The following is a 21,697-nucleotide window of genomic DNA, read 5'->3' on the forward strand; positions in this document are numbered from 1 at the left end:
ATCCGACAGATGTTCGGATTGTTCCGCGAGCATCGAGTTGCGGAAACTAAGCATGCAAGAACGTTGTTCAAATATGAAAAGTGTGAATGACTGAATTATGTATTTAGTTTCATTTGTCAATAAGTAATAAGAATCACCTGGTGCATTATTTGCCTGTGAACACACAATAGTATGTTGCTCTTTGCTCGTTTGAACTGATGTCTGCCAAGTGATGTGTGTGCTTTATGATCACTTTTGTCCTGATTATTGTATATGCTGATATATTTCCTATTTCACATATACATCTACTCTGAAACTCATAAAAAAATATAGCAACTCATGTATATTTCTATGGATTTGACCTCCTTGCCTTAGTACTACAAACTAAAATATAAACCACATTTTTTGAGTACATGAAAAGGCTTCTAGTTGAATGTACATAGCTGGAGCACAACAATTAAAACATGCCTGTGAAGTTTGGTGGAGTGGCTTCCTTTTAGGATGTCAACTTTCCGAAGCGTTGAAGTAACCCTTCAGAGTATTTGGCCGTTCTGAGGCAAAATTTCGCAATAATTCAATATTAGTCGACATGTTTAATAGATGATATACCTGAATAAAAAGTTCAGATTAAATTTAATACTTTTTGCCCGTCTTCGCTTATCTCCTCCTCTTTTCGCCAGGATAAGATCCTGGTTCCGCTTCCTTTCATTATAACCATATATCCAACAATAGCACAATAGTTGTGTTAGTCCTTAGAGAATCTGCAAGTTCAAAATATGTGAACTTACAATGTAGTGGGAAAAAAAAATTCATAATCAACTTTGTCGAATTTTTTTAAGAGTTTTGAGTCCAACCTGAGCCAAGGTGTGAAGGTATCTTCTTGGATAGATCCCTCCACTTTTGGAGGTAGAAAATTGTCTTATGACTATTTGATGTGACTTGTCCTATCTAGAAGAACTAAGTGTACATAATGGGATTCATAGATAACTATATAACCACACATGGACTCCTCACTACATATCACGTGACATTTAGTAAACTTGGTGGTAGTGTTTCTTATTTTATTATTATTAATATCATATAATCAATAACTATTTTGTGTTTTTCAAAAATCTATTATTATTATTATTTATATTATTATTATTATTATTATTTATTATTATTTCTTGTAATAATATTAAATCTACCGATAAATGGTGATTATACTTATTTTTTGGTTATATTATTCCACAATATTTATAACATTAAAATATTAAATTTATTTCAATATAATTTAATTGAAGTCTAGTTAAATAAATTCAATCTCTCAACATCTGAATGAGTAGTTTATTGTTTAATATTCAATTAGGTTTCAATTAAGTTTCAAAACATTCAAAATAATTTTTTTATTTTCTTTGAATTAATTGAATTTTAAGCGTTGATTGTCAAACTATTATAATTACTTTACTAAATATCCAGATTAAATTTTTATTATAAGTTACTTGTACCTTTAATTTGCATATTTTTTAAAATATGTATTAGATTTAATTAAATTTTCTATATTCATTTATAATTTATATATTATTTGATTAAAAAATATTAATATTGATTGAACCACGGTTGGAGTGGTTGAACCGCTAAACAAATGAATCAATAATGAAATCGGTTTGATGATCGGTTCGATTTTTAAATATTGGTAAAACTTTGTCATTTAATTTAGACTTCTTTAACATGAGCTCATTATTGGTTTAATATGCTTATATATTAAGCACCTAGTACATCTCATTGTATGTTACATACTTACATACCCAGTGGTATCACAATATACAAATAGCAAGAATTTAACAACACAGATGACACGAATAATCAAAATATTTTATTTTTTAGTGCATTAAACAGGGAACAACCCATAGCAATATTCTGTGATGAATTTCAGCTCAACTTCCTGGCCCCAAATTTTGTATTTCAAAATTCTCCTTTCATACTGAACCTCTTCTCTAAAGCTTGACATAATTAGCTCATTTATAGGTCTTCCTGTGCGGATGCTATCGTCCGCTAACGTTATCAGATCTTTGCTCACAAATAATAAGGGATTATCATATACTCTCAAGCCACCGAGCTTGAACAAAGACGACCACGTGTAGGAGTTTTCTTTAGTCTTGTTAATAGCCCACAAACTTATAGTATAGTTATCCTCTTGTCGCGGGTGGGAAGCAAAACAAACATGATTGTCAAAAATCATTAGTGATTGGAAATCAGATCTGTACCTTTCTCTGATGGGAAGGATTTGGAATTGTTGTGTTTTTAAGGATAAGATGAGGATGTTTTTCGCACCTGGAATTCATCCGTAGTGAAATTAATCCAGAAAATATCACCATGTAAGACAACATATCTGGGACCAATCTTTCCAATATCACCGCCCAATGCGAATGTCGATGTCCACTTAGCCTCAGCGGAAGAATATATTCTATAGTAAAGGAACTTGTTAGGAAGGTTTTTTTTGAAAGCATGACAAACGACATAATGAATACTGTTGGAAGGTATGCAAATGCAAACACATTGATTGCCATATGATGAGTAAACTGCTTTAGCTGTGGAATTTGTTTCATTGATCGGGATAGCATGTTCCAAACCACAAGTACCACCTTTTGCTCCAACGTTGAATATTTAGCACATATGCTCCCGTTGTGTTCTCCAATGATATCAAAGTTTCCATAGTTGGGTTGGTATGGCAGTAAGGGGATGGATAAAATGTTACCTGTGGTAGGAGTTAACCTAATTATTCTGATGTTTTGTGCGGTCCAATGAGGAAAGAAAATTTGTATCAATATTGATTTTTCTCTTGTTGAACAGGTTACGTACTGCCGCCACAAAAATGCCTCACCTGTGAGTTCTTCTTTCCATTCATGTGACAACATTCTGCATCTACCAATTGTAGCAGGATCACACCTGGAAATTATATCCAATATGAGATCTTTTGGAAGCGTTGGTTGTGAGATGCAAGGAGTGGTAACTTGATTATTCATCTACTTGTTGAACAAAAAAACATTGAAGGTAGGTTGATTTGTGAGGTTATAGTTACAGGAAATAGTATTCTTAGAAGGAAGTTTGTTTGGATCGAGTGTGTATGGTTGCTCTCCTTGGCAGCAACTAAATTTTATCAATGTGTTATGATTGTATATTTTTTGTTGTGATTTTCGATAGTGATTGGCCACATATTTGCTCTATGTTGGTTTAAGAAACATAAGGAGGGGTATAACTAAGAATACAAAAAATTTGTGCAAATAGAAAGGATTGCTTGGGCATGCAACCAAGTTGCTATCCTACGTATATTGACATGATGGCATCGATATTAGAGTTTTTGCACTGCGCAAGCAACTATAGCATCTCTAAAATTGTAGGTGTTGCATCATTACCTACATTAGAGGTTCTTGGGATGGTAGCATGTACATAGGGATAATAGAATTATTATTAGTTTTTTTATCTTTCACCACTAACAAAAAGCTAATTAGCAAAGAGGTGATTAAGTGTTTTTGGAAAATTTCTTTATCTATATAATAATATGGAATATGGATGGCACACGGTGATAATTTTAACATTTCAATGATAATTTTAATATTTTAATCTATACTACTACTTTTCATAGTATATATAATCATATATTAATATATAACTTTAATTACACACACTACTTTTCATAGTATATATATATTCATATATTAATATATAATTTTAATTACACACACACACACATATATATATTAATATTCTTAATTATCTACAATTTATATTTATTTTGATATATAATTTTGATGCATAATATAAATAAAAAATTTATAATTGATCCATAGGTGTCAATATGAAATTGATATTTTTAAATATTTTAAAAATATATAAGTTATAATTTATTGATATAACGGTATAGATTATGTTCTATTTATCTGGGCCAGGTCGTAAGCTTTGCGTGAGTCGACCTTTACCTTAAGAGATAGGCTCGATTATTAATGAGTTGAGCCTTGAGCCAATCTCAATTTGTGTGAGTCGAGCTTCAGTCTGTTCAACCTCATTTCAGCTTGGCTCAATTCCAGCCCTAGCAATTATGAAAACTTCAAAAATATTTCTGGGGGGGGGCCAAAATTGTAACATAGAAAAACAAAAAAATATTGATATAAAAATAAAATTTAAATAAATAACTGCTTTTAAGTTTGTAACTAAGATGATAATAAAAGCATAATTTTATACAAATTTTTTTTTGAAAAGCTTTAAAATCGTACTTTTCGAATACTGCATGGTTTAAAATATTCAATTATTCAATAAGAACTAAATTTTTTTAGTTAGAACGATAAATACTAAAAATTACAATTCTTATTGTATTGTGAATATTTTTTTTTTAAATTTAACTCAAAAACTAACACAGCGTAAAATAGTACCAAATTAATTAAATATAAAAGCACTATTAAAATTTTTAAAATTATATGAAAAAATATAATAAAATTATTTACAACCTAGTTTGGAAGTTTAAAACTTTAAAAGTTGTAAATTATAAAAATGTTCCATTAGTTTACACTAATAAAATGACAGCAATAGTTAAATAATATTATAATATTTTGTGTAAAAAATAAAATAAAACCAATGAGACATAAAATACCATTAAATAAATAAACTAATTATTATAATGATTATGATGATGAGTTTTATTGAAGCAATTAATTTATAAAGGACTATTTTAGTAACTGCATTAGTCCAACGAAATTGAAGAAAAATAGTAAGAGAGCTCATTTTTTTAATCAACTTGAAGAAAAGATAAATAGTCCATTAATCAACAAATTTGCTAAAAAAAAAGAAGTCAAAACGGATGAGTTTAAGACTTAAACACAATATACTTCATATAGTGTATAAAGTTTTGACCAAATGAATTCTAATTATATTCTATATAATTTGTTCCGAAAGATTTTATAAAAGCTCTGGGGCAACAACCCATTATTTTGAATAGAATAGTTTTCACCATCACACAATTTTGACTTTATAATACACTTTTTCTATTTTTTTAGTACCTCCATTTTAATAAGTGAATAATTTAAGTCATTATATACTTTGTTCATGCTAGCATAATAGTCGGAATACATATAATAGTAGCTCTTAATTTTTATAGACTACTCTTTAGCTTTACTACTCTTAATGGCAACCAACACACTTACACTTCATGGAATAGAATTTCATTGGAATATTAAAATACACACAAAAAGACTTAAATTACATAGCATTGAACTTAAACTTAGTATATAACATTGGAAATAATTAAAACTGGGAAAACACTAATGTCTTTGCATCATAAGCGACATGTGAGTTAAATAAGATCTTGCCACGGTCTTTTAAATAGTAGTTGCTACATTTAATAATACACTTCACATTGTACCATCTAACACATCTAGCCTAAAACCACAAGTGATCACACTGGAAAGCATCCTTGTGAATAAACGTGCGTTGATATAAGTTGTACATGTCCCAGATAGAATGGAGCATTGAGTATCTTCTTATGTTGACTTAGTGGATCAAATCTTAAAAACATGAATTGGGATGTTTCTGGACGGCGCATAAGTGCATTTCTCTCTCTGTGGGTTTTCTTTAACAAAATAAGTTCTTCTTCATGAATCAAAACAGGGTTTTCTAGGCTTCCTATGCCAGTGAATGTGAAAATCTTTTCCCATGCATAGTGAATTCCATTTTTAAGAATTCTGAACATATTTATTTCATACCCATCACGAGTATCTCTATTGGAAACCATGCAAAGAGAATCTTGATATATCAAGAGCCGATGATCATGTGACACTATATGATGTGGTATTGGTATAGTAAAAAAACTCTTGTTTGCAATGGAAAATGAAACAATATAGGAAGGATATGTTGAGTCATGCATGGACCAACTCAACCAAAAGGCAACTCCATCACTGGTCACACAATTTTGATCTAAGTTCTTTACATACTTGGGACAAGGAATAACATATTGCCAATCGGAGCTTTCAGCACAAAACATGGTTAGCCAAGAATCCTGATCGCCTAAATTCCTTTTAAATATATGAACTATTGCATACTTAGAAGACCCAGGATAGTATAGAAAGGCATACGTGAATGTGCACATAGTGCAAAAGTGTTGAGTAGGATCACGTATACTGCGTAATGTATTAGCAGCAGGATTCCATATTAATATTTGAGGTGCTTTACCTGTAGAGGAGAAACGCATACATACATTGCCGTTTGCGGTGCCAATTATTCGAAACCAACCTCCAGGATTTATTGTTACAGGCAATGCAAGCTGCATGGCTTCCCCTGTTGTAGCATCCATCTTCATGATCCAATCAGGCCTTTGATTGAAAGGTCCAAGAGTAAAATGAAGATAGATGAACTGGCCTCTTGCTTTCCACTTTGAGTGTGTCTCTTGCAAAAATGGAATCGCATTCAATTTGTCCCTCCAGTAGTGATTTGTAGCTCTGCATGCAACCAATGTTTTCGGATCACTCTTGAGAAAAATGTCAAAGATTAATTCTTCAGGAAGAGTTAAAGGGTAGGCTTTTGTGGGAGCTATGTCACTCATGCTTCCCTTTAGTTGAACAGATGAGCAGGTTAAGGTTTTTAGTGGAGATGAAAAAGTTGTGCATAAGGGTAGTGTGGTGGTAGTGCCTATTTATTACAAAACATGGAAGCTAAATCAAGAAACATTTTTCTTTTTTTGTTCGGACAATAACAATCAAATTGTTCAAAGAAGTGACATGACTTATGTAATGAAGCATGCAACCAGGGCTTTAGTATTTGGCATATAACCGGTTTGCACATAACTATTACATAAATTTTGGCTAGGAATAAATCACATGGGGCCTAAAGGATATTTTATACTATCCCATTTCTAACCTTGCCATTATGTTTAACTTGTTCTCTTTATTGGAACTTATTGATAAATCATACAAAAGTTTAGAAGATGCCATTCTACTTGTCGTCTTATTTTTTTGATCCGGAACCAAATGTTAGTTTAGTTTCTTTAAGTTGAGGAATTAATTCTTCTTAGCTCCATCATATATGGGCACCTTTATCTATGCTAGTTGATGTGTATTGTTAAGGTTTGAAAATATTTTTTTTAATACATAGTTGCATGCTTTATTGTTTTATCTTTCACTACTTTTAGATAGTTCTCTTAAATGTAGCATTAGCCTTCATTCAAATTGGCAACCTGACAAATATGTGATAGATGTAAAATGAAACAGTAGATGATGCAAACTTCAAGTTAAATAGTGAAGGTGGCAAAAAGCAAATAAAGAAGCTAACTTTTATAACTTAAAAAAATAAATGATGATATAAACAACCATCTTCACCGATTAGACAATTTAAGAATTATTTTTTTATAATACTTAATTGCAAAAAATAATTAGCTGCAATTTTAGCAATTTTTTTTGATATATTTTAATTTATCTCTATTAATTCATTTTGTTATAATAATCATTACCATTGACTATATACTTAAGAGAATTTTAGATGATATGATAATGAATTTGTCGCTGCATAGTGCATAATGAAGAATTTAAAATTTTTTTATAGTATATATAATTATATATTATATTCCTGAATGACTTAATAATTCCTACAAAAATAGTAAATAATATTTAAAAAATTTAATAAATCTAGATTATAAATAATGGTATCATATCTTACAAAAATTCTACTTCTTATTTTGATATTAAGCTAACATCTATTAAGTTTTAAGTATACTAAAGGCAATGTAAGAAAGATTGAAATGACAGGAGGAAATCTTTCATATCTATCTCCATTTAATTCTTTGTCTTGAACTACTCCACAATAAGTAAGAAAAGATTTAGAAATGACCTGAAGCAATATTTCATGTCCCATCTTCATTTAATTTTTTATTTTGAACCACTTGATAATAATTAGTGAGTGCAGTGTAAAAAGAGGCAAACTAATAAATATACATATAAGTAAAAGTAGATACTTAAGTAATAATTACACCTAGCCTCTAATATCTTGAGAAAGTCAACACCCATTTAGCATAGTTCATTAGCAATCAAGTAGGATGGACATAAACCAACATTAAATGTAATAACTTTTGGTAATACACTAACAACACGGTGCTTTAACATGCAAAGTATTATCCTGTTTGTGATAATGCTAGGGGTGCATGCATAGCAATATTATTTTAGTTTTGTCAAACATTTTTTAATATTATTAGGATTGTGTGTGTGTATGATAAAATCGTTTATTTCCTTTCTTCGAAGAACTCTTTGATTATGATAGTAAATGTTAGGACAATTTTATGTAAACAATATTATTTTTTACTTTTTTTTATTCCAAACAACTTCATTAAGATTGATTTTGAATGCTATGTTTGGTGTGACTAATATTTTTTTTTTCATTTATCCAAAGTTGTTTCATAACATAATCAAACTCTCTTGAGTCATTCAAAGCTGCCCTTTAAGATTTGATATTTTTAATATAACTTGCTCATCAAATACGGTATACAATTGGAAACTATTTGGCAAACTTTCACTATGTGTTGTGTCTTTCTAAGAGAAAGAAATCGAACATTTTCTTTTCAAACCCATCGAAGTATATAATCATAAAAACACAGCATAATAAATAAAATACTTTGCACCAACTCAAATACAAACCCTTACAACACAAATAAGGCAGATGAACTTAAAAATAAAGGATAAATACTACAAACGAACCAACAATGCCATGCATGGTGTTCGTTGTACAATGCAAGTCGAACCAATATATGACATTGGTGGTAACACTCATACACACTAAACAAACCACAATAAGCAAAGACATAGTTTTCCACTAAAACCAACTCTAAATAGCACACAACCCTTAAAGCTTTAAACCCTAAGTCCTAGGAAGCATAGTTTGGAGCAACGCATGGCTATTACAACTTTCTAGGTAATCCATCACACAGGAAATAAAGTTTCTTCATATGCATGGATAGATTTAATCTTAACATAATTATCATAAAAAACCCGATGAAGCCTCTTTCTTGTGCCTTCAATGGGGTTATATCGAACCATAAAAAACTGAGAGTACGCAATGACTTGAGCCCCAACCAGTTGTAGGTGCCTCTCCATAACTTGGATAACATCATGATCAACCATGACAGCTGGCACGTACAAAGTACCTATTCCATTATATGTAAATAGTTGTGACCAGTTAACACCTCCATGGGTGTCACTTACTTGCCATATAACTGAGTTGTATGAATAGATTGTGTGATTATTTGATGCCAAACATAGACATCCATCTCTAACCAAAAGGCAACCACAATGAGACGTAGCTTGAGGAGGGACGTAAATTTGGCCAAAAGTCAATGTCATCAATGAAAAAGATACAATGTATGGTTGATCATTGTCTTCACGGTCAGCAAGCCAATACACAACACCACTGGCTGCAACATATGAATGATCCAACCGTTGCACATACGAAGGACATGCAATTCTAACATGCCAATTCCTAGTGAAACTTGTATACATAGTTAAAGTGTAAGCAGTGCTTTCGGGTTCATCTTTAAATACATGCAAAATTGCATAATGAACACTGTTAGGAAAGTGAGCAAAGGCATAAGTGAAAGCACCCTCACAATAACCACCTTGCAAAGGATCATCTAGTACCCGAGGGATTTGAAAAACTGGATTCCAAATCACCAAGTGGCTTCTCCTTCCAAGGGAGGAGTAACGGATACAGAAGATTCCCATCTCGACTCCAATGAGCTGAAACCAACCGTGTTGGGTTAAAAGAAAAGGCAAGTTGAGGTAGCCGGTTTCCCCGGTAACGGCATCAATCTTCATTATCCAATCCACCGAGGTGATCACAGGAGATGCAAACCCAAAGTGAATGAATAGTGAGCAGCCACGCCTTTTCCATATCCTTGAGATTTGACTGAGAAATTCAAATGAAGTTACCCTTTGCCTCCAATAACGGCAAGTAGCACTGAAACTGACAATGGTTTGAGCGTCACATAAATAGAGGATCTCACTTATAATCTCATCAGGGAGTTGTGGAACCTCAACTTCTGTTGGAGGTATATCACTCATACTTAGGATTACAAAGTGTAAAATAGAGTACTTGACAAACTCCAAACAATATGTTGTGGTGACCAATGCTTGTTGAAGTCCATTTATAGAATGTTAATATGTCTTTGAAAGCACAACTACCTTCTTCAGATGCAATAAATTTCACAAGTTTTAGGTCTTGCATGGTTTAGCTAACATTAAGTGCAAAATGACCTTGTAAGATACTAAATAGTGAAAGAGTTGGGATGGATAAATAAAGCTGAGCTTTTAAGGAGCAAGATTTAAATTACTATATTAATTATTAACGATAAAATCGTATTTTAGAGATTTTTTTACGTAATTCTACCAAAAGGCTTTAGAAATGTAAGTAGATGATAATTACAAATTTGGGTAAAGTATATTTTTTGCCTCTGAAATTTGTTTAAAATTCAAGAAATATTCTAAATTTTACTTTGTTTCACCTTTATCCAAAAAATTTTTAAATTTGAATCAAATATATCGTTGATAGGAAAATTGTATAAAAGATAATTTACTAAAATATTAATCATTAAATTACTATATAATTTAAACCAATTATATATTTAAAAAATAGGAGTATAATTAAAATTTTTACACATTGTTCATAACTTGCAAATGATGTGACTATACTATTAATTTTATTTCGATAAAATGTCTCTTTGGTAAACACTTGAACACCACGTTTATGAAAATCATTATCCTCATTCCTGTCATTATTATTATTATTATTATTCAAAGCTGTGTTATGTCCAACAATCTATATATTATAGGAGAACAAAACTATAAATAAAGAATTGTAAAATTATGTAAAAAATTACTCACAAAGAGTACATTTAATTGAAAGTGAAAACTTATCCTGAGACAAAATTAAAACAAAATAAACCTTCGATGACTATTTTTAAAACTTTTAACTATTATTGAAAGACAAAAAATGTATTTATTCTACAAATTTATTTAATCTTTGCAAAATGACCTTGTAAAATACTAAATAGTGAAAGAGTTGGGATGGATAAATAAAGTCGAGCTTTTAAGGAGCAAGACTCAAATTACCATATTAATTGTTAACGATAAAATTGTATTTTCAAAATTTTTTTGACAAAATTCTTCCAAAAGGCTTTAGAATTGTAAGTAGATGATAATTACAAATTTGGATAAAGTATATTTTTTTTTCTCTGAAATTCGTTTAAAATTTTAGGAATACTCTAAGTTTTAGTTTGTTTCACCTTTATCCTTAAAGTTTTTAAATTTGAATCAAATATATCGTTGACAATAAAATTGTATAAAAGATAATTTACTCAAATATTAATCATTAAAGTATTATATAATCTCAACCAATAATATATTTAAAAAATAGGAGTATAATTAAAATATTTAATAATTTTTCATAACTTGCATATGATGTGATTATATTATTATTTTGATTTCGATCAAATGTCCCTTTGGTAAGCATTTGAACACCATGTTTATAAAAATCATTAACTTATTTAATTTCTGTCAAAAATATTATTATTATTATTATTATTATTATTATTATTATTATTATTATTATTATTATTATTCTTCACAGCTGTGTTATGCCCAATAATTTATATAGTATAGGAGAACAAAACTATAAATAAAGAATTGTAAAATTGTGTAAAAAATTATTCAGGAAGAGTACATTTAATTCAAAGGAAAAACTTATCCTAAGACAAAATTGAAACAAAATAAACCTTGATGACTATTTTTGAAACTTTTAACTATTATTGAAAGACGAAAAATGTATCAATTCAACAAATTTATTTAATCTTATCTTTGTTATTTATTTAATTATGTCCAATATATAATTAGAGAATTTTTTTAAAAAATAACTGTTGATATTGATATAAATAATATTTAAAATAGCTCTGATAACTGATAACTAAGATAAAAAAAATATATTGTATAACATAATTTACTCAAATATTAATCACTAAATATTATATAATCTCAATCAATTATATATTTAAAAAATAGGAGTATAATTAAAACTTCTAATTATTTTTCATAACTTGCATATGATGTGATTATATTACTATTTTCAAATAACTAATATTTATAAAAAATGACGATAATTCTATCAAATTCTTAAAGTGGCTATGTTTAGGGTATGCGATCAAAAACAAAAGTTAATCCAACATTATTCAATAGGTTTTTAAATTAGGATTTATGTCATCTGTTATAAATCTATGGTGTTATTAAGAAGTTGGTGCAATTAATAGAATGGATGGAACCACATCAATCACTAAGACAATACCAACTCTGTGACTTTGCTATTTAGAAGCCATACAATCTACATGACTACATGTTTTCTTTTAAAGCAAACATTAATGGTTGACAATGACATTTACTTTTTCTTTTGGGGTATTATTAACTCTAAGTAGTAAAACAATAGATACCTATAAACTGTACTTGGTGTGCATAAAGTATCTGTGTTAACAAATGAGCCTCATTTAAAATATGAAATGTGAAATGATGGCTTCCATCAGAGCATTAATCAACAGGTTACTTTACTAACTATGGTTGATTCTCAAATTGTTAAAAGAGTCACTCCCCATTATAAGATAGTTTTCGAACCCGAGCTGGATCGGCTGGCTGATAAAAAACTGAACAGAAAATATGTTGAACCGGAAATTAACCGGTGAATCTCCTGATCCGGGGGGTTTATTAAAGGATTACGGTTCGAATACCCCCCCCCCTCATAAGAGCCCGGTTTTATAGGTTAGGAAAAAAAATACAAAAAAAATAAAATAAAACAAATGACAACCCAAAACCCGCAACCCACTCCCACCCCTCTTAGCCTCTACTCTCTGAAAATGCAGAGACTTTCAAAAAGAAACGTAGCCACCCACAGCCACCCACCCCATAGCCACCGCAGGCCACACAGCCCCACATAGTTGTGATCACCGAGCCCTTCTCTTCCTTGTCTATCTGTCGCCCTCTTTGACTCTGTCGCTGCCTCGCTGCTCCTCGCCTTGGGTCGTCGTTAATGATTTTCTGCTCCTCGCCGTGGGTCGTCGTCGCCGTGTCTCCAATCCTCGTCGTGTGTCGTCGCGGGTTCTACCTTCATCTTTTGCGTCGTTTCTGCTTCTGACCCCCGTCGCGTGTCTGCTACTCCCTTCCTCGCCGGCATCGTTTCTGGTTGTCCAATTCACACCGTATCTCACCGTCGTTGCTTCTGTTCTGCGTGTGGTGTTTCGCAGTTGCAGTTTATCACGATGGCCAAAGTTTTCAAATGTTAAACCCTCAGGTCTAAAGTCTCAGAGTAACTCTCTCGGACTCGACTCTTCTAAAATTTGAACTTTATTCTCAATCTGCATGTGGTGTCTTTTTTATGATTCTGATTGTTCAGATATTAATTTCTTGATTCTTTATTTGAATTCTTTCTGTTGATGAGTTTTAAATTCAATTGTTCAATTTATTAATCCTGCCTTCAGATGTTGATGCTGATTTATTCTAATTTTGGATTGGTGATTCCAGTAGCTGATTTCCTGATTCTAAAATGTTGATGATGATATGGTGCATGCCTCATTGCATTCTGATGGACTGCTGAAATTTTCGTAATTATGAGATATTTATGGTTTGATTCTGATTGCTTAGCTGCACTGTGATTATGCTTTTTTCTTTATATTTTGTTGTTGATTAATTGTAAGTTTTAAATCATAAAATGTTGACTGGTTGCTGAACTGATTAGGCATAAGTATGGCACTGGATGAATTTGTTGAAGGTACAAATAAAGATAGCAAAGATAAAAAAATAAAAAGCCAAGAAGACTGAGATTGGTTTGTTAAGATTAGTGTTCTCAACTTGGTTATTCATCTGCATAATAATTTTGAAGTACATGTGTAAATAGCTTCTAATGAGATTGGTTATTAAGCTTTATTTGGTAGCAATGTGTTAGCAATGTATAAATGGGGAGTACACGTGTCAATGTGTTAGCAAGGAAGACTGTTTTGCTATTCTACTTTTAAGTTTGGTTTGTTAAGATTAGTGTTCTCAACTTGGTTATCGATCTGCATAATAATTTTGAAGTACATGTATAAATAGCTATGACTAATCAGGTAAAGAGAGAGATTTAGATCATTGATTTTGTATGGATCTTTTTTTCTTACACTAATAATAAAGAGGTATATTCAGATTTTTTCGTTCTGTTCTCTTCTAAGATTCCTTTGTTGGTCTTTGTTCTTCAAGCTATTTCATTCTTCTTCATTCAGCTTTGGCTTCTTGGTACAATTGAAATGTTGAATTGGTTATAAGTTGCTGAAATAGTTTGATTGCATTTGGATTGGTTTTGGATCAGTTCTAAATTAGCTAATGAATTGCTCAATCATTCCGCAGATATAATTGTTGTTGACTACTATTAGGTTTTCAAGATTTTCACTATTTTATATTATTTTACATGTTGTGAAACTCATAGACCAACAACAATAAGAAAAACCCATAAAACATGAGTGCTTACATAGGAGAGTATGGGTGGGGCGGGTTCATGAGTGGGTTTTCAGGCGGGTTGAATTATTTTTTGGCTAGACTGACCCGATGACCAGATAAAGGAAACGTGCTTATCACTGTCACCAAAGAATTTAACATAACAAAAAATTTGGTTTTCTCATTTTCTTAACTAATGACAGATTTGATGCATGTTTTAAATATCATTTAAATTAAGTATTTAAATAAATATTCTCATTAAAAGAAAAGATAAAAATATTTAATTACTATTTTAGTCCATGTACTTATTATTTTTTTTTTCCAAAAATAGTAATTTAGTAATAATATACATTGAATGATTTTTTTTGGGTTAAAATTAAATTCAGCAAAAATATTATATAACCCATAACTTGTAATTGGGAAGAAAAAAATAATAAGTTTAAATGAAAACAAAAATAGAATGACATATTAATTATAAATGGATAAAAATAACCACATCAAAATCATATGTATATTGATGGATAGATAAAAAAAAAATAAAAGCGGGACATAAGAAACACAATCCTTTTTTTGCTTTTGAATGTATAATGAAAATGGACACAAAGTTTGCTAGTAAGAGGTGGGTGAGTAGTGATTAGATAATTTAGAGACTTCAACTCTGTGATTGTTTGTAGTTAGGGTCTTAATGTCATGGCAGGTGACTATTTGTTGTATGGATAGTTTGTTTAGATGTCCGATGTAACAGTATTTTGTTGGTTATTTTAGTTTATGTTATTTTTCTGTATCAGTTTATCTTTGGGGATGTACATTGTCAAACTGATCTTGCTCATGGTCTTTTGGCTTTGATGAGTTGAACTTATCGGAAAAAAAAAAACATGAAAAATAACTTGATAGTATATTTTGTGTTCAAGTTTTCATTTTATGAAGTTGTTTAATTGTTTGAATTTTTTAGTTGATGACTGAAAAATGGTTGAGAGGAGCGTACTAAATACTTAATTGATGTTTTTGTTTAATGTTGGATGAATTTTATTTTTCTTAATGTTTAATTTGACATGAGTAGTAATGGAACTTGATTAGTGAATTATTACTAATTTTAGTTTATCTTCTGAGAGATTTAAAGGAATATTTATTACTAATATTAGGCATGTATGGGAGATCAATTTTTGCAAAATAAATTCTCTATTGTTAAAGCAAATCATTTTAATAAACATAAATAAAGAGAGTACTTTCGTTTTAGTCATGGCCTAACAGGCCCCGCCCTCGAAACCATATTTTTTCCTCATTTCCAAACTCAACTTTTATGTTGTTTTAAGCAAAGCAAAGGCCTATTTAGCGAGTTTAGTGCCAGGTCTAATCCGTGGTTGTGCCTATCAGCCGAGGCCCCAAAACTTCGTCCAGAAGGAAACGGAAATAAAACTTCTAAACTACATCCTTTGCAGATTATGTTACACCATGTGAACGGTGAACCCGGTACTCCACTCGCTGCCATAGAAGCATCACTTGGTTCCTTGCTTCATTTCGGAAACCCTAAACCCTACCAACTCTCAACTTGTTAACCCTCAAAAGACCGGTACCAGAAGAGAAAACAAAGCGTAGGCATGGCTATTTCTGCTTCCAGGAGTGACATTAACAGGTAAAAAAACTTCAACCACCATACTTTCATGACTCTATATTTTTCATTGCATACTATGAGACACATGCATGTGTCTTCCTTAAAAATCAGAGCTTTATACTTCAAAGTGGGTACTTGTGTGAGAAATTTTTTATTATTTTTGAATATCTATCTATGGGTATAAATTAAAAAAGACGTAACCCTTACCACGAACAGTAGTCGCTTCAAAACTGAATGGGTGAATGTTCCTGAAAATGCAATCAGTTTTTGTGAAAAAGGTTACTTACTAAATGAAAATAGTACAATCTAACATTGTTTACCCTTTCGTTAACACAGAAGATTTATGGCAACAATGAATAGTTGGCCTTCAGATGATGATAGACTTATCAAGTTTCGTCTTGTCAAAGTAAAGGTAAACTGATTTTGTTGTAATTTTAAGTTACATAGAATTAAATTTCAATTTCCACGGCGACTGAAATATGTTCATATGATGTTAGGGCAAAAGACATTTTCCCAAACACTTTTTAGCAAGATATGGAAAAGAATTTGGTAATACATGTTTTGCAATTGATCACTGTGACAACTGCTTGAAGATTCAGTTAGTCGGTAATCATATGAATAGAGTTATAGAAGAAGACACATTTGAGACAATTAGAGCCTTTTATCAAGCAGAAAGAGATGTAACAGTTAAGCTTTGGTATGTAGGCTTTGGTCTCTTTTATCTTTCCCTGTGGGATAAGATGAACTTTGAGTTAGCTTTGACCCAAAATCCAAATTTCTATGTGAGAGACCAACTAACCTCTGACAAACTTGATGAAATTGAACTGAATTTGAATCTAAAGTACGTACAAAAGGATGAACAACCTCAAGTGACCTCAAGTAGCGGTGATTCACCTCAGTCAACAGATGTTGAAGAAGTAGTAGGCCCTAACACGGCTGATCCTGTCGAAATCGACAATCACATGAGGTAAGATGACTCTTACTCCATAGTTGATTTTGTGACTTTTGTCATCCCATTTCATTCCTTTCAACAAACATAATCATAGAAATCAATTATCTGACAATTACAATGTGTTCAAATTTGTTGATCTATGTTAGAGACATAATTTTTCACACTTACTCCAAAGAACTCCAGCCAAGTGACATTGGAGCCAGCAGACTGGTAAAATAACACAACACTACTATGAGTCTATGTTGTATGGTTCAATTAATTTAACCTGTTAGCAATTATATTAATAATTTTGTTTTGGAATGACGCCCACAGTATGTGCCAGTTGACTTCGCAGAAATATTGAAAACATTCGGAGATGCTGCCATTTGGACAATAATAAGTCCCCCTTCGCCACAGGGGTCTACTTTTCTGTTCCAAGGCCATCAAAATCCTACTAATCCTTTTGATATCAGGTTTGGACTCGGATGGCAGGATTTTTGCAAGGCACATGTGCTGAAACCAAAAGATCTTCTAGCCTTTAGGATAGTCTGCAAACGTAATTTGCGAATGATGGTAGACATTCGAAGGTATCCGAGAGAGTAGAACATCCGCAAGTCTTGTGAGAAGATACATTTTTATGAGCTGAATCCTGATATATGATGTATCTTTTGAGCTAGAGTTATCAACTGATGTAAAACATCATCTAATATGATGAATGAGATATTGAATGAGATATTGTATTAGGTTTTCCTTGCCTCTGCAGTTCAATCTTCATTTTAAATTAGTAATTGTCTTGTCTGAATACTTTGTAGCAAGAGAAACAACTTCTTAAACATTGCCCAACATATATATATATATATATATATATATATATATATATATATATATATATATATATATATATATATATATATATATATATATATATTAACCTGTTGTGATGAAAGCCACAGGATGGATATTGAATGAGATATTGTATTAGGTTTTCTTTGCCTCTGCACTTCATTCTTCATTTTAAATTAGTAATTTTCTTGTCTGAATACTTTGTAGCAAGAGAAACAACCATTGTACTAATACTTCAAGTTGTATACACTTGCTACACTGTTCTTTAAAGGTATTTCAACATCAGCGAACAATTTAGATGATGAAAAAGCTTGTTGAAATTTCTGACTTTATTTTCTCATATAACCATATATATATATATATTGACTAATGAATTTTCGAACAAATGAACTACTAAAATGAGCAGCAACCAAATTTCATACTAATCTTTTATATATATATATAGCTAAATATACATACATGCACCTTGCACCCACTTACACCTACCTTCATCATTCAACCCCTAACTAATTAGAACTTACAACACCTTGAACTTAATTCCCATGTACTTGACATTACACTACTAAAGCAACAACATGTAATATAACATATTTAACATTAGTTTTACAACATTAATTCCTCAATTCACCCTTATGCAAAACAACTCAAACTAAGATTACTCTAGCTTCCTCTTTCCAGTGTTTCTTTTAAATGTCTTGTTGCTGGAACCTTGACCATCTGGAGTACATATCCCTACCGTGATAGCATTGTCAACAACCTCACCGACCACCGACTTAACGGGACTGGCATGGACGCTTTCACATTTGCTTTCAGTTGGGGAGTCCTGCGTGCACAAAAAAATGTAAGGCCTTCTAAAACATAACATAATATAAATTAACTTTTTGGATTATCTTTAATTGCCTTCTAACCTTCAATGCAGATATAAAACCCAACGCATTTGCTTCTGATTCAGTTTCCAATTGGCAAGAACCATCCAAAGTGGCACTAAAACTTTGATCCCCTTCATGAGAACCACCACCCAAACTGGTTGTAAAACTGTGAACCCTTGCCTAAACCACCAAAACACACTACTTGTAAGCAACAAAAGTAGGTAGTCTATTAACGAACAAAACATGTTAAACCGGATGCCAGCATACCCCAATATTAACGGAAGTCGAAGATTCCGTCGAATAAAGGCCTATCAGCGACTCATCATCACTTATCTTAACTACATTGTAAGGCTGGTCAACCGACCTGATATTCCGATACGTCACAGACAATTTAAACAAATACTTCCTTTCAACAATCGCATCGAAAGCTTTCGGATACGAACTTCCCGGGTATGTATCCTATGTTTTGGCAATTAACAACTTAGAAACAGGTCTTGCCGATAATTGAAAATATTATTAATCACAAAGACTTACAGTCGGATCACGTATTTCACTGGCTGATTTGCCAACAATAGTCTTGGCTTCTGAATTCCATAAGGTCACCTTAATACAACCGGTACCATCAGTAAGGATGACAGCAAGACGATATCTATAAACACAACACAATTGTAATGGCAATTAGGAAGACCAACTTGTATCGTGACACATGCTAAATAAATGCACATGAATACATCCTTATTGTCATCTAATTACCTCAGAGCACCATTAAACCCAACCTTTCTACAATGATCACACCAATAGCGGTCCTTATTTGGCTGCACTTTTCTGGGACATGTGTTGCACGATACGTAGAACCAATCCTTCAAACCCACATCGACAGAAACTATGGTACCAACAACCCAACATGATGTCTCCTAACCATTTAAAAAAAACATAACGTCTTTCCATCAACAGAACATAAAATAAAGGAATGTTTAAACCCAAACACTCAACCAAAAAGCTCACATGGTCCAAGTTGAGAACTTCTTCCATTGACTTGATTGGAATTGTTCCTCGAGATATTTCATCAGAGACGGAAGGTTGGCCATGACTCTCGATAAGATTGATTCTCTGAGAAGCTAGATCACCTTGCTCAAGTAAACTACATAACACAAAAAATATTGAACATAACACAGCACAGTTTTTATTGTTAAAAAAAATTATGCATATATGGAGAAAAAACTAAAGGAATTGACCTTCCCTTTTTTTCATTTTTTGCATACCTCTTCTTGAAACTAATAACAGCAGGGAAGTCAGCATTACAATATACTCGAGAAGGGTCAAAGCTACTTTGGATGTTAACATCATTCAAATATACATATGGTTTAAAAAGCTGGGCAACCATAACTAATGGCTCACAATCTGGCCTATGCAAGAATGTAACCACTTCATCAACAAAGGTGCCAAATAGAGTACACTTCATCTTATGTCCCCTAAAAACACAGGCAGAATGCATCAATAAGAACACCACCAAAGTGACACAAAAACAGCTAATATAAAAAAGATTATAACCACGTCAAAATTCATTCAACAACAAAAGGAGAATCAAGAAAACAAACTCTAAATCCTCCAAGTAAACCACCATGCGTTTAGTGTGTTGCCCAGTTTTGGTAACCAAATCTCTTGCATCTTCTTTAGCTACCACATGACCAATGCAATCTACATAAGACATGGAAAACATACTCTGATCACTTACTATTCACTCCGGTTCAAAGTGACCAAGAATTAAAGAAACCATAACAGCCTAGAATGAAAGACCGAATACTAACCGATCAAGTGGTTTTGAGCGACAACTGAAGCCATTGCCTCAATTTCTTCATACTTTGTGAATCGAAACGGGTTGAAAACAAATGTGTCAGGGGTGAGTCTAGACACAGACGTTTTCATATAAAAACTTAGTTTATATTTGTGAGGTGTAGTCCTCACTGACTTTCCATAGCCTTGCACAATGAAGTTCTTCATGGAATAGATTTCATGCTCGCGGATAACACTCCTAAATATCACAATGCTGTTCCTCGGTACACTACAATGGATCCGATCACCCTATATGAACAAAAGCCAACCACATAAAAACAAAGAAAGATTTAATATAATAAATTACATTAATAAACCCACAGGCCTGGGCACACTAAAATAATAACGATTTCAATACATGATACACTTACCCGTTCATCCTGAAGGATCATCTCGATGCTAAAAGCTTCATCCGGATTCCACTGACTCGGAACCTCGTACAGTCGAACAACGCCCACCACCACGGACCATTCTAGTTTAGACGGGTTGATGTCTGCCACACGATCAACTCCATGGGTTGCACTATTTGAAATACTAAGCGTGGCCATCTAAAAGTGTGTACACCTTCTACACAATCTTGTGCAACAAACATGTATATATACACTACCAGCTGCTCGAAAGGCAGACCAAGAAATTGTAATAAAAAGTTGCTATTGAAATGTGTTAAAAGAGCGGGAAAGTTTAACATACTTTATGCATGTCTAATCCAACATGGTGATCCTCCAAATCACTTATCAACCAATGAGAAAACAGGAACTTCATTTTATTGCATGACCTTGGGATTGCCGAAACCAAACTGAGAAGGAGAAACTTGAGAAGTAACCAAATGCTGCAAACTTGAAACCAAACTGAGAAGGAGAAACTTGAGAACTAACCAAATGCTACAAATTTCTAATGAGATTGGTTATTAAGCTTTATTTGGTAGCAATGTGTTAGCAATGTATAAATAGGGAGTACACGTGTCAATGTGTTAGCAAGGAAGGGTTTGTTACACTGTTTTGCTATTCTACTTTTAATATTATAAAGAGAAGGAGAAACCAAACTGAGAAGGAGAAACTTGAGAAGTAACCAAATGCTGCAAACTTGAAACCAAACTGAGAAGGAGAAACTTGAGAACTAA

General features: G+C 32.1%; 3 protein-coding genes across 6 annotated transcripts; 1 reads left to right on the plus strand and 2 right to left on the minus strand.

The window, feature by feature from the left end:
• Positions 1-8,912: 8,912 nt before the first annotated feature.
• Positions 8,913-10,049, minus strand: LOC112769428 (putative F-box protein At3g25460). The gene has a single exon (XM_025813949.1). It carries the CDS (start codon positions 10,047-10,049, stop codon positions 8,913-8,915), a length of 1,137 nt encoding a protein of 378 aa, XP_025669734.1.
• A 2,964-nt stretch (positions 10,050-13,013) lies between these two features.
• On the plus strand, positions 13,014-17,788 carry LOC112769028 (uncharacterized). 4 transcript variants are annotated; one of them, XM_025813421.2, is made up of 6 exons: positions 13,014-13,329; positions 15,929-16,122; positions 16,438-16,513; positions 16,599-17,068; positions 17,200-17,263; positions 17,366-17,788. In XM_025813421.2, exons 2-6 carry the CDS (start codon positions 16,088-16,090, stop codon positions 17,633-17,635), a joined length of 915 nt encoding a protein of 304 aa, XP_025669206.1. In that variant the 5' UTR covers positions 13,014-13,329; positions 15,929-16,087; the 3' UTR covers positions 17,636-17,788. The 4 variants fall into 4 exon arrangements, with proteins under 4 accessions (XP_025669206.1, XP_025669207.1, XP_072081858.1 ...); XM_025813422.2 differs by having other exon boundaries at positions 13,014-13,314; XM_072225757.1 differs by having other exon boundaries at positions 13,014-13,314; positions 16,944-17,068.
• A 574-nt stretch (positions 17,789-18,362) lies between these two features.
• On the minus strand, positions 18,363-20,206 carry LOC112769429 (uncharacterized). Its single transcript, XM_029294852.2, has 7 exons — positions 20,007-20,206; positions 19,750-19,885; positions 19,498-19,658; positions 19,279-19,393; positions 19,012-19,203; positions 18,784-18,924; positions 18,363-18,698 (listed from the first exon to the last, which is right to left on the minus strand). The coding sequence occupies exons 1-7, from the start codon at positions 20,204-20,206 to the stop codon at positions 18,531-18,533; spliced, it is 1,113 nt and encodes a 370-aa protein (XP_029150685.2). The 3' UTR covers positions 18,363-18,530.
• Positions 20,207-21,697: the final 1,491 nt, after the last annotated feature.

Source organism: Arachis hypogaea, chromosome 18 (genome assembly GCF_003086295.3).
Source record: "Arachis hypogaea cultivar Tifrunner chromosome 18, arahy.Tifrunner.gnm2.J5K5, whole genome shotgun sequence".
In the NCBI taxonomy this organism is placed as follows: domain Eukaryota; kingdom Viridiplantae; phylum Streptophyta; class Magnoliopsida; order Fabales; family Fabaceae; genus Arachis; species Arachis hypogaea.

What these genes read in the sequence shown, in the direction of transcription:
- LOC112769028 (XM_025813421.2), top strand. Translation starts at nt 16,088, where the DNA reads ATGGCTATTTCTGCTTCCAGGAGTGACATTAACAG. An exon ending in TCCAGGAGTGACATTAACAG is followed by an intron (nt 16,123 to 16,437) that starts GTAAAAAAACTT and finishes TCGTTAACACAG; the next exon opens with AAGATTTATGGCAACAATGA. An exon ending in TTCGTCTTGTCAAAGTAAAG is followed by an intron (nt 16,514 to 16,598) that starts GTAAACTGATTT and finishes ATATGATGTTAG; the next exon opens with GGCAAAAGACATTTTCCCAA.
- LOC112769429 (XM_029294852.2), bottom strand. Translation starts at nt 20,206, where the DNA reads ATGAAGTGTACTCTATTTGGCACCTTTGTTGATGAAGTGGTTACATTC. An exon ending in CGACTTCCGTTAATATTGGG is followed by an intron (nt 18,925 to 19,011) that starts GTATGCTGGCAT and finishes TTGGTGGTTTAG; the next exon opens with GCAAGGGTTCACAGTTTTAC. An exon ending in GTTTTATATCTGCATTGAAG is followed by an intron (nt 18,699 to 18,783) that starts GTTAGAAGGCAA and finishes TTGTGCACGCAG; the next exon opens with GACTCCCCAACTGAAAGCAA.
- LOC112769428 (XM_025813949.1), bottom strand. Translation starts at nt 10,049, where the DNA reads ATGAGTGATATACCTCCAACAGAAGTTGAGGTTCCACAACTCCCTGAT.